We start from the raw sequence: 13,247 nt of genomic DNA on the forward strand, positions 1-13,247 counted from the left end.
TGAAAGATACAGCATTTTATTTGCAAAATCTTTGCCAACTAACTTGAAGAATGAAAGAAAATAATTCCGTCGCTATCTCAAAAAGAACATCTTTTAAGCTTCCCTCCCAACCTGAGCACCCTGGAATCCCAGACATTCCAATCCTTCTGTTCTAACTCAAATCCCCACCATGGCATAGATGCATAATTCCCGTGGGAAGGAAACCTGAGACAGGCAGAAGCCATTTAAGGAACTCGCGCTGTTACTTTCTGGCAGAGAGGGCAGCAGGGAGCGCACGTCCCTGAGTCAGGCAAGGACGCCACGTGGCTGACGGCCATCTCTCTTCAGCCAGCACAGCCTTGCAACAGCGTGACCTGGGGGGGGCGTCTCAGCTGAAGATCAATGTCTCTGCATCTCCAGCTTGGGAGGCGGAGTTGGATGGAGGGGTGAATGCCTTCTTGCCTTCAGCTAGAGCTTTGAAATGCTGTGAGGAAAGAGGAGAGGGTACACGGAGTTTGTGGTACGTTGGCTGCTATATCTGAGCAAGAACTAACCTCTTTACCACCCGTAATGCTCCAGTTTTTTCTAGGTTCCATTTCAGAACAACTCCTTGGTGCTGTTTTTGAAAAACAGCTAGAAATCTGCCCCGCCTCCTTCAAAGATGAACCCCTCTCCTGTCCTGCTTCCATCCGTTAGGCCACATGGTTGTCCCACAAGGAGTGTCCTTGGTAGACCCTCACAAGCCTGGCCACGCCAAAGGCCCACAGCCATTCCGCCCGCCTTCCTGTGAAAGCCCAACCCTCCTGCTTGCTGCTCTTTTAATGACAGAGAAGGGTGATGGTAACTCCAGCAGAAACATCCTTGTCAAAGGACACATCACAGCCAACTCGGAGAAGTGGAGACTACAGTGATCCTCGCTACAGCTTAAAGCACTTTCTAATGCTAGCCTCACCTGTGAGTTCTTGAATTCCGAGTAGAGGGAAAAGAGCAGGTGTAGGGATTGAATCCGACTCTTGTAGACAGGGATGTCGAGGATGGCTGAAATCAAGAACTCCCATGAGCAGAACCAAACAAAACCGGGCATTATCTGTTTAGAATAGCCAAGGCCCTCCCAGATGGGACGTGTTACTATGCCTCTGGGGGTTAAACACCTGGCAGGGAGTCACCTAAGCCCAAATACCACCTTCAGTGCTGCCAAATAGTAAACTGGCTTAAAGCGAGGGCCGTAACTCAAGATGCTGTCTTCCGAGAGTAAACAAGCCTTTTCAAAAGCCCACAATGTATTCATCCAGAAACGGAACCGGGAAGGGATGGGGGAACTTACCACAGATCATGTCAATGTACTCTGCCAGGCTGCAGTCGATCTCTGCCGTGGGCAGGCTTACCTAGGAGGAGCGTGGGACGGACCAAAGTCAGAAGGCTGAAGCTTCAGCGGGGCCAGCACCCCTCCCTCTCTCTGAAGGAAGAGAGCTCCCAGCATAAGGCATGTCATGGGCCGAACTGTGCTCCCCCCAAATTCCTATATTGAAGCTCTAACAGCCAGTACCTCAGAATAGGACTGCATTGGAGACACAGTCTCAAGAGACATAATGAAGCTAAAATGAGGTCATCAGGGTGAATCCTAAGCCAGTAACTGGTGTCCTTATAAGAAGAGCAAATCAGGACACAGGCACACACAGAGGGAAGAAGGCCAGGAGAGAGGCCAGAAGAAGTCAACTCTGCTGACAACTTGACCTCACACTTCTAGCATCCGGATGTGGGAGAAAATAAATTTCTGTTGTTTAAGCCACCCAATCTGTGTCATGAAAGCCCTGGCAAACAATACAATGTGCTTTTTTCCCTCTGATCAATAAAATGAGATTGGTGACATTCGTTAACCATAGTCGATGATCTAACAGGACCAAAAAAAAAATACACTGCCATGCTATCTTCCGGTGTGTATTTGTGAGGAAGGGGCTGATCCCAGGCCACGGCCAAGTATTTATGGCTACTTGGTGTTATAATGCCTAATGGGCATGGAACACTATAGGAACAGAAAAAATGGAATATGACAGATGAGGTGATAGGCTTTGGGTCTAAACAAGTCATACTGTAAGTTTAAAAACCATTGGCTCTGTAAACAGTTTTTGTTCTTTTTTTTACAAGAAATCAGAGTGTAGGTAGGTCTGCAATTTCCTGTTTTCATTTAACATGTCATTGATATTTTCTCCTATCAGAGTAAAATAAAACCAAATAATATTCTACTGTGTAAGTATTTCACCAAATAAATGTACTACAGTCTATTCAGTTCCCTAATCAGACATTTTTCCTCAGCTACAGCCTTAAAAATGCTCTGAGGGGGGCGCCTGGGTAGCTCAGTCGGTTGAGCGCCGACTTCGGCTCAGGTCACGATCTCGCGGTCCGTGAGTTCGAGCCCCACATCGGGCCCCTGTGCTGACAGCTCGGAGCCCGGAGCCTGTTTCAGATTCTGTGTCTCCCTCTCTCTGACCCTCCCCCATTCATGCTCTGTCTCTCTCTGTCTCAAAAATAAATAAACGTTAAAAAAAAAAAAATGCTTTGAGGAAAGAGATTGTTTTCAAATTCTTGGCTTTTACCACTGTTCCTCAATAAAATAAACATTTACCTAAAAACTCTGTCGTCACAGAGCTTATAGGGAGTTTTGATAGGGAGAAACAAAAACCGAAATAAGTAAGGCATACAGTATGTCAGAAGGTGAGTGTTAGAGAAAAAGCAGGGCAAGGGGGTGACGAACGTTGTATGGCTGGTGTGGCCATTTTAAATATGATAGCCAAGGAATTTGTAAATTGTGTTTGCTCAGTTTCCTTTTCTCGATATAGAAGAGCTCTTTGCTTGGACAGTAATCCAATATATAATTTTTTTCAGTTCATCACTCTTTAACTTTGTTTAATGGTAAGTACCAGTACTGAGAACTTTTTATTTCCAAACCTAAAATGTCACATTTTCCCCATTATGACTTTGAAGTTTTTTTTAAATGTTTTTAACGCTTTATTTATTTTTGAGGGAGACAGCGTGTGAGCAGGGGAGTGGCAGAGAGAGAGAGAGAGAGAGGGAGGCATAGAGAGAGAGAAAGGGAGACAGAGAGGGAGAGAATCCCTAGCAGGCTCCACACTGACAGCCTCTGATGCAGGGCTCAAACTCACAAACCGTGAGATACTGACCTGAGCCCAAACCAAGAGTCAGACGCTTAACCGTCTGAGCCACCCAGGCGCCCCTTAGTTTTTCTTTATCCCATTATGTTTTTCTTTTATTTTTGAGAGAGACAGAGTGCGAGCAGGGGAGTGGCAGAGAGAGAGGGAGACACAGAATCCAAAGCAGGTTCCAGGCTCTGAGCTGTCAGCACAGAGCCTGATGCAGGGCTTGAACCCACAAACCACAAGATCATGACCTAAGCCAAAGTCGGACACTAAAACACTGAGACAAAAAGGTGCCCCGATTTTTAAGATTCTTAAAAGCAAAAGAAATAAGACACAAAAGAGTGTGATTAGATTTAGACACACACAAAATAGGCAAGCATGATCCATACTGTTAGAAATCAGGACAGTGAGGGGCTTCTGGGTAGCTCAGTTGGTAAAGCATGCAACTCTTGATCTTGGGGTTGTAAGTTTGAAAAAAAAATGTTTTTTAATGTTTATTTTTGAAAGAGTGAAAGAGAGAAACAGACGTGAGTGGGGGAGGGGCAGAGAGAGAGAAGGAGACACAGAATCTGAAGCAGGCTCCAGGCTCTGAGCTGTCAGCACAGAGCCGCCCGACGTGGAGCTGGAACCCAGGAACCATGAGAGCATGACCTGAATCAAAGTCGGATGCTTAATCAACTGAGCCACCCAAGGCACCCCTAAGTGGCTGTAATTTTAAACCTCACATTAGGTGTAGAGATTACTTAGAAAAAAATCTTTAGGGGCACCTGGGTGGCTCAGTTGGTTAAGCATCCAATTCTTGATTTTGGCTCAGGTCATAATCTCACAGTTATGAGATCAAGCCCCATGTCAGGTTCTGCACTGGGCATGGAGCCTGCTTGAGATTCTCTCTCTCCTTCTCCCTCTGCCCCTCCCGCACTTGCACTCTCATGCTCGCTCTCTAAAACATGTATGTGTGTGTGTGTGTGTGTGTGTGTGTGTGTGTGTATATATACATACGTATGTATGTGTATATATATATATATATATATATATTTCAAGAAAAAAAATTTAAAAAATACAGGAAGAGAGCAAACACTGGGCACTTGAGTAAATGCTACACTTTCATGGCCCCTGCTCCCTCCACTTACCTTGCCCAAAAGCTCTTCAAACTCTGGGGACCATTCCTGCATTAGCGTGTCAATATCAGGCATGGGCCTACAAACACAGAGGTAAATATGAACAGGAAACGAGGACAGGTAACGGGTAACATCAGCAACCTCTGGGTCATGAGATTCTAGGATGAAGGAAGGTGGTCAGTCAGCCACATGAGGATTTCAGGCTGGCCGGATCCACAGAACCTCAGGTTGATCTGGTATGTCCTCAGCCTGTGGGCCCTCTTCTCAGAAGCAATGGATCCGCAAGTGGGGAAGGTCACCAGGGGTTCCTCTGGTGAAGAGTGTGTATTTCTTACCTGGTGTAGTGCACAGTCGCAGGGGGCTTAGAACGGTGTAATTCTGAGATGCTCTCAATCCATGTGTCAATGGCTTTGGGATTCTTCTCTGCATCTTCTAGGCTCTTTACTTTCATATGTTGCTAGAAAAATAAGGGGAAACCCTGGCTGATGACATTAAATAGCTCTCTTATTTTAACAGGATGGCTCATCATACCCTGTTGTTTCTTAAACAGCAGATAGCCGATGAATAGGGTAGCCTAACAGCAGCTAAGTGAAGATTAGAGGAACACCTGATAAAATTTTCTGGAGCCATGGGAAGGGGGTGGGTGAATAGGACAAGACTGACCACACTGAGATGGCATTTCATACCACTAGGATGGCTACGATTCCTTTTTTTAAGTTTGTTTGTTTGTTTGTGTGTTTATTTAGAGTGAGCGTGCATGTGGGGGAGGGGCAGATAGAGGGAGAGAGAATCCCAAGCAGGCCCCACACTGTCAGCAGGGAGCTGGATGCAGGGCTCAAACCCATGAACTGTGAGACCGTGACCTGAGCCCGAGTTGGATGCCTAAGAAACTGAACCATCCGGGCGCCCCTAGGATGGCTAGAATTCAAAAGACAGACAATCACAAGTGTGAGTGAGGATGTGGAGCAACTGGAACTCTCATTCCTTACTGGTGGAATAGTAAAATGGCTCAGCCACTTTGTGTTTTGTTTTTTTTTGTTTTTTTAAGTTTGTTTATCTTTGAGAGAGAGAGAGCACAAGCAGGAGAGGGACAGAGAGAGAAAATGGGAGACAAAGAATCTGAAGCAGCCTCCAGGCTCTAAGCCGTCAACACAGAGCCTGATGTGGGGCTTGAACTCATGAATCGCAACATCATGACTTGAGCCGAAGTCGGACACTTAGCCGACTGAGCCACCCAGGCACCCCAAAGGTGTGTTTTTAAATGAGATAGCAGTGATGTTTGTACATCTCTGTGAATACACTAAAACTCACTGACCTGTACAATCTGAAAGGGCGAGTTTCATGGTAAGTAAATTATATCACAATAAAACTTTTTAAAACTAGGGCTGGCCTGAAACCAAGCTACCCCTTTTGATAGTAAGTCAACTGCACAGATACCAGTGGGGCCTCTGGCCATCTCCAGCTGGGGCCTGGACTGGACTAGTATCTTACTGTGACATTGTGCTGTTTGGAATTCTCAGTCAACCAGAGAGAGAGCACTGTAGGGTCTGACTGCTTTGTAGAAGGCTCATCCAATACCAACAGGCCAAGGTTGTCCGGCTTTCCATCAGGACGTGGGACCTGGTTAAGAGAAAGGAAGAAAGAGGAAAAAATGGGGTTGGGCATACATAAAAAGGCCATATCTGTTGTTTCCAATCAGCTGAAGAGGAAGAACTCTTTCCGGTTCATCATTATTACTAGTATTAAAAAGCATGTTTGCATACCATGCTGTACTAAAATATGATCTACGGGGCGCCTGGGTGGTCCAGTCGGTTAAGCTTCCGACTTCGGCTCGGGTCATGATCTCATGGTCCGTGAGTTCGAGCCCCGCGTCGGGCTCTGTGCTGACAGCTCAGAGCCTGGAGCCTGTTTCGGATTCTCTGTCTCCCTCTCTCTGACCCTCCCCCATTCATGCTCTGTCTCTCTCTCTGTCTCAAAAATAAATAAACGTTAAAAAAAATTTAAAAAAAAAATAAATAAAATATGATCTACTACAAAACACATGATCTATAGTATCTTAAATATAAAGCTGATAATGAGGCAAATAAATGACAAATTTTTAACATATAATGGTAGAATGAAGTTATTACCTAATACAATGAATAGAATTTGGAGAGCAAGATTAAGAACGCCAATGAAATGAAGAATGTATATGAAGGCAGCCAGTGCTAGCCAAGGAAATTAGTGGAATTGTTAAGAGTAAGAGAGGGGTCAGAAGAAACACCTAAGGAGTCATTTTTAGGATGTTTCGACTGTACCTTTAGGAATGCGTCAATATCCCCAACAGCAGGGATAAAATCAGGAATGAAAGGTTTCAGTTTGTGGTCCAGGTCGATCATCTGAGGGGTGTATCTAGGAGACATTGCCAAGGTTAGGTGGAGAAAGTCAGAGAAACGAACTTTACTGTTCAGGTTAAAAAATCTAAGGAGAAGAGCCCCATTTCAGACTGGAGGTAGGAAACGGGTGGGGAGGTCATGGGGGGAAGGGCCTGGTGCTCACCTGCTGATATATTGGAAGAGTTCCTTAATCTCAGCCGAAACTGGCAAATGTTCATAATCTGTAGGATCATAGGCCCTGTGAAAAGGAAAATATGGTTCGAGGTGGCCAGAGAAGAGCAGACGTGGCTGAGCCCTGGTTCAGCCCCCTCCTCACTGACCACAGACTCCCTGACTCTGAACTTTGTTTCTGCCCTGCCCACAATTGCCCTTCCTGGGTGGTTCACAAGACAACTTTAGAATGGATCATAATTAGCTTGGTTATCTCTGCCAATGAAGAAGAAAGAGTCGCAGAAAATGGAAAACAACTGCTAAACATTTTAGAATGAAGCATACATTTTGTTTCCCTTTTTTGAATGAAAGGGATGGAGAGAAAATATGGTATGAGATTGCAATTTTTTAAAATTCAAGTATAACTGACAACATGAGACTTCAATTTCTGACATGAAAATAATCTGTCCCAAGAAAGACAAGAATTTTTACAAAGATGCTTTTAACAGTGGGCACCTGGGTGGCTCAGTCAGTTAATCTTCTGACCCCTGATCTCAGCTCAGGTCTTGATCTCAATATGAGTTCAAGCCCAGCCTTGGATTCCACGCTGGGCCTGGAGCCTACTTAATTAAAAAAAAAAAAAAAATGTTTTTAACAGTGTTTATTTAAGAATTTTTTCAATGTTTGTTTTTGAGAGAGAGAGAGAGAGAGAGTGAGCACGAAAGGAGCTGTGAGAGGGGGACAGAGGATCCGAAGCAGGCTCTGCACTTTCAGTACAGAGCCCAATGTGGGGCTCGAATTCACAAACCATGAGATCATGACTCGAGCCGAAGGCAGACACTTAACCGACTGAGCCACCCAGGTCCCCCTTAACAGTGTTATTTATACAGGTAAAAAATTAGAAACAAAATACCCAATACTTGAGAGATGGTTAGGCATGTCAATTTGAATGTTTAGTAGTTATTATTATTTTTAATTTTTAAGTAAGCTCTACACCCAATGCGGGGCCTGAACTCACAACCCAGAGATTGAGTCGCATGCTCTACTGACTGAGCCAGCCAGGTGCCCCCAAATATTGTATAGTTATTAAATACAGAATATAGGAAATGTATACAGTAAAACAAAAACAAAAACCAGTAGAACACATTAATTATAATTAAGTAAAATGTAATAAACATTGGCAAAGTACATAGGTGACTTGGAAAGTTATTAACAAAGGTCTGAGGGTAGCTTAGCAAAAAACAGAAATATATCATTATTGTTTTAATGTTCACTTATTTACTTTGAGAAGGAGAGCGAGAACCCCAAGCGGGCTCCACGCTGACAGCACGTGCTGATGCGGGGCTCCATCTCACGAACCACGAGATCACGACCTGAGCCAAAATCAAGACTTGGGTGCTCAGCCGACTGAGCCACCCAGGTGCCCAAAACTAAATATATTATTGACTTGAAGTTTCCATTTCCCCAGATTCTATAATTTATGAAAGCAGGATATGATCATGAAGTAAGCTGGGAAACATGAAAAGTCAGTCTGGGATTAAACTTTTGCCTCATTTGCTTAGTGTCTACCTGTGGGTGGATAGTCCACAGGTAACTTTTTATTAAACTGCTTGATTTAATAAGTGATACATACAGATGATATAAAAGGAAAGGCAGAAAATGTACAAAGTGAAAAGTTATGGCTCACTTCCACCCTTGTCCCCTTGCCACCATGTTCCCCTCCCCAAAGTAATCACTAGGATTACTTTCTAGGGTTTCCTAGAAATAGTCTACGTAATATTCGTTTTATACCCTAGTAGCACAGCGTAAACACTCTTCTATACCTTTTTAAAATTTAACACTGTCTCTTGGAGATTGTTCTTTATGGTGCACAGAGTGCTGCCTTATACTTTTTAATGGCCAGACAGAATTCCACTGATTGGCTACACCATCATTACTTTATCCAGTAATGGTATATGAAATGGATGGGCCTTAGAATCCACTTTGATTAAAACCTATAGGGGTGGGTCATGAATAATCTATCCCGAGGACTGGAACAGGGTGAGGTTTTTCTTTTGTTTTTGTTTTTTGTTTTTTTGAGAGAGAGAGAGTCAGAGAGAGAGGCAGAGGGAGGGATACAGAGAATTCCAAAGAGGCTCTATACTCAGTGTGGAGTCCTACGTGGGCGGGGCTCGATCCCACAATGCTGGGATCATGACCTGAGCTAAAATCAAGAGTCCGACGCTCAAACCAAATGAGCTACCCAGGCGTCCCAAGAGATGTTTTTACTGAAACGCCAGCCAGGAACACGTGCTTCAGTGTAGGGCTCCCAAGCACTTATTCTCTATCCATCCAACAAAGATCTGAGCCTAAACTAGAAACTCTCCTGTGCCTGTATGTTTTCCTTGCTGAACAGAATTGCTTGTGTATGTATATAAATGTTATTTTCTCGTTCCCAACATTAGAGCTCCTTGAAGGCAGGGACCACCTTTTATATTCACTCAGCAAATCCTCATGAAACCACCGAACCTGCAAACATTTCAGATAATGCAAGTGATGTCATGGGACTCAATGAGGCAGTGTGGCCGGAAGAGAAGGAAAACGCATCATGCCGGCTTCTGAGACACCTGAAAATCCTAAGCAGGATCAAAGGGAGATGCTAGAATTTCACTCCTAACTGATGTGTCTTCCTCCCTGGCTTGAGTGTCCTCAGCGAGGCAGGGCTTTCCTCACCCTTCCAGAGGGGCCCCGTGCTCTTCATCATCATCATCTTCATCAGTATCCGTCTCAGAGGAGTCGTCGTCGTCATCATCATCATTTTCACTGAAGCCCCGTTGAGGTGTCAGCTGCGAGGGCTTCTTCTTCTCCTGAGGTAGGGCAGGGTGGGCATAGAAAGAGCTACATAAAGGGAAGGTCGGTGTGCCTATGCCCCATTCCCTCCTGGTGCTCCCACACATACCCTCCCGCCCGGCACCAAATGACCAGAAAGAGAGGGTGGCTCTCCCCAGAAAGGCCCCAAGGACTGTCGTCTTTTCCTGCTTGGCTGCACCCTGGGGCCTCACTTTCTATAACCACATTCGATTTTTCTCCTTGAGGCCTGGGTATAGATTTTATCCAGTAGATATCTATTTTACCTTTTACTTAGGAGACCCCCAGTCAGCTCCAACTCTAAAAGTTAGAGACTCTTGAAGGAGAGGAAGGCAACTCTGATTAGTTATTTTGGAAGGAAATGAAGACAGATGAAGTTGGAAGACAATTTTAGGGGAATCTTAATACTCACAAAGCTCACGGGGAGGAAATCTAGTGTTTAATTTGCAAGACTGCCCAGAGTAAGCTGCTAATAACTATCAGAAGGATCAACTCCGTCCCCAAATTCCAATCAGCGGTTCCAGAGACTATGGGTTTTTCACTTCCACTCAGTCACACTTCTCTTCAGTGGGTATTGGACCTGCCCACAGTCCCCGTCCCTTCCCCCCCGAAGTCAAATGCAACGACTATATGTTATATCTCAAGATAAGAGACTCTTCTGTCCTTGGCATTACAACCTACCTTTCCGAGCTTCTGGTTCTCTAAGTATCATCCCACACTCTCAAGGGTATGAGGAGTCCAGTTTTGGCACTTGCAGGGGCATTTGGGACAGGGTCCATGTCTTTGCCTCTGTGGCCTGGATGGAAACCAAGCTTTCGAAACCTACTTTTAGGGGCATCTACGTGGCTCAGTCAGTTGAGCATCAGACTCTTGATACTGGCTCAGGTCATGATCTCAAGGTCGTGGGACTGAGCCCCGTGTCGCGCTCCCTCACCCTCTCCCTCTCCCTCTCTCACAAAAGAAATAAACTTTTTTTTTTTAAAAACCTACTTTTATTTTTTTAATTAATTAATTATTGTTATTTTTTTTTAAGTAAGCTGTATGCCCCAAGAGGGGGTTAAACTCACAACCCCGAGATCAAGAGTCTCATGTTCTACCGACTGAATCAGCCAGGTGCCCCTCAAAACCCACTATTTATTTTATTTTTATTTTTATTATTATTTTTTTTAACATTTATTTATTTTTGAGACAGAGAGAGACAGAGCATGAACGGGGGAGGGGCAGAGAGAGAGGGAGACACAGAATCCGAAACAGGCTCCAGGCTCCGAGCTGTCAGCACAGAGCCCGACGCAGGGCTCGAACCCATGGACCATGAGATCGTGACCTGAGCCGAAGTTGGACGCTTAACCGACTGAGCCACCCAGGCGCCCCTAGTGCTCTTTCTTAACTCAAAATCTGCCAAAGCAATCCCTCATCACACAGGAAGTAGTTTGGCAAAGGCAGCTTTTTAAGAACACTGATGGCCAATTTAAAGGTTATTAAAAATAACATCTCTGATTCTAGGTGCACACTAAATTAAAAAGATAAATTGAGTCCTGAATGTTGGTCACAGCATGATGAAGGCTAGAAAAATTTAGGGTGAACATGTAAAACTAGGAGGCCAAATTAGGAAAACTGCTCACTTTTCTTTTGTCTGCTTCTTCAAAGCTATGTTTTGCAAAATCTCTGATCTAAAGGCAGAGGGCTTCCTATGCCACAGACAGATGCCTAAAAAATTACTTTGTGGGTAAGATGTTAAAACAGCACACTAGTCACCAAGTGGAACGGCTTTATTTTTCTTAATAATTTATTTATTATATTTTTTAGTAATCTCTACACTCAACTTGAGGCTCGAACTCACAACCCCGAGGTCAGGAGTTGCGTGCTCCTCCAACCGAGCCAGCCAGGTGCCCCAAAGCAGGTCTACTTTAAAATGTGACCTTGCATAAAAAGCTACACTTTCTACAATCAGTCTATATTACTATAGCTTTTTGCATTACTTCAAATATGCTTCTTCACTTGTTTCAAAGCTCCTGTTCTTGAAGGATAATCAAAAGGTAACTAACCATTGGATCATGTGCTAAGGCTGAACACAATGGCTGTGTAGGAGCACGTGTGCACCTGTAGGGTCCTGCCTAGAGCTGGAGGCATCTTGCCATCTTTCTTTCGGAAACAGAGCAATCTTCCAGGTTCACAGAACCAACAACAAAGTGACATCTGGGTCTTAAAACTTCAAAACTAAAGTCTCTTTCACAAAATATTGGCAGTATCACAAATGTTGACAACGAACAGATGCCTAGACCAATAATTCCAAACTCGCTTTATCATAAGAATTACTTGGGAGTGCTTGCTAAAAATATAAATTCTCAGGCTTTTACCTTCAAGATCCTGATTCAGTAGTTCTGGGTGGGGACTGGACATCTGTATTGTTAAGGGTAAGTACTCTAGTTGATTCTTACTGTCCGTAAAGTTTGCAAAAACAATGCCTATATTATATGAAATATATGAAATATATATATTCCTCACCAAAAGGTCAGCTGTAATAGTAGGCTTGACTCCAGAAGGAAACAATTTTTTTTTTTTTTTTTTTTTTTTTTGAGAGAGAGGGTGCAAGTGAGCAAGGGGCAGAGAGAGAAAATCCCACAAGGGGCAGACAGAGAGAGAAGCGGGGCTCACCCTCAGCGGGGCTTGTGTTTTTACCTGAAGCAGGGCTGAAACTCACGAACCATGAGATCATGACCTGAGCTGAAGTCAGATGCTTAATGACTGAGCCACCCAAGCACTCCGAAGGAGTCAAAATCTTAAGGCTCTTTGCTGATTTTCCTACATGAGCTCAAAAGTATCCAACCCAAGCCCTGGAGGTGAGTAGTCAAGAAATGTTTACTGCTGGGGTGTCTGAGTGGCTCAGTCGGTTAAGCATCCTGACTCTTGATTTTGGCTTAGGCCATGATCTCACCGTTCATGAGTTTGAGCCCCGCGTCAGGCTCTGCGCTGACAGCTCAGAGCCTGGGGCCTGCTTCTGATTCTGTGTCTTCCTCTCTCTGCCCCTCCCACCAATTCCTGTGTGCTCTCTCCCTCTCTCAAATATAAGTAAAACTTAAAACAACAACAAAAAAAGACATGTTTACTATTGACCTACTGTCAGCCAGACTACTGACAACTCAAAGTCCCCAAGAAACTGTGGGTCATACTATACCTTGTTATTTTCCTCTTCATACTCATCACTGCTGTTGTCAGCCATAGTCTTGTCAGGAAGCTGGGCAGAACCACGAAGTCCTTAGAAGAAAAGTTTCCTTTTAGGTTAGTAATATGATCTTTAAAGACAAATATTTTTTGTTTATAGTATGTTATGCTCTGCTTTATGGCTAAAGGACAGAAGTCTGAATTCTAGTCATGGCTTTGTCAACTCAATTCAGGATATATATACTAAGCATTAGTGTGCATAAGGCATTAGGTTAGACATTATACTAGTGGATTATCTGCTGTTACATAAATTATACACAATCTGCCCTTAGTTTACACACTGGGAAGGCCAGGAGTGAAGAGCAACTCTATGGCTTGAAACTCTTAGCCTGAGTCTCAGTATTCCCACATCTGAAGGAAGGCAGTGACATCCATCACTCAAGACCGTTACAAGGATCAAA

At 44.1% G+C, this 13,247-nt stretch overlaps 1 protein-coding gene across 2 annotated transcripts in view; it reads right to left on the minus strand.

Annotated features, from left to right (window-relative positions):
- Nucleotides 1-13,247, minus strand: part of IFT46 (intraflagellar transport 46) — a 23,196-nt gene continuing 9,949 nt past the window's right edge. For both annotated transcript variants that reach the window (XM_042957736.1, XM_007080379.3), the window contains exons 3-12: nt 12,800-12,879; nt 9,490-9,623; nt 6,791-6,865; nt 6,550-6,643; nt 5,744-5,872; nt 4,588-4,709; nt 4,265-4,331; nt 1,304-1,364; nt 932-1,017; nt 1-463 (exon numbers count right to left, since the gene is read on the minus strand). In XM_042957736.1, coding sequence (XP_042813670.1) covers nt 368-463; nt 932-1,017; nt 1,304-1,364; nt 4,265-4,331; nt 4,588-4,709; nt 5,744-5,872; nt 6,550-6,643; nt 6,791-6,865; nt 9,490-9,623; nt 12,800-12,879 — 944 coding nt within the window. In that variant the 3' untranslated portion in view covers nt 1-367. The remainder of the gene's footprint in view (nt 464-931; nt 1,018-1,303; nt 1,365-4,264; nt 4,332-4,587; nt 4,710-5,743; nt 5,873-6,549; nt 6,644-6,790; nt 6,866-9,489; nt 9,624-12,799; nt 12,880-13,247) is intronic.

The sequence above is a fragment of the Panthera tigris genome, chromosome D1, assembly GCF_018350195.1.
Source record: "Panthera tigris isolate Pti1 chromosome D1, P.tigris_Pti1_mat1.1, whole genome shotgun sequence".
Classification (NCBI taxonomy): domain Eukaryota; kingdom Metazoa; phylum Chordata; class Mammalia; order Carnivora; family Felidae; genus Panthera; species Panthera tigris.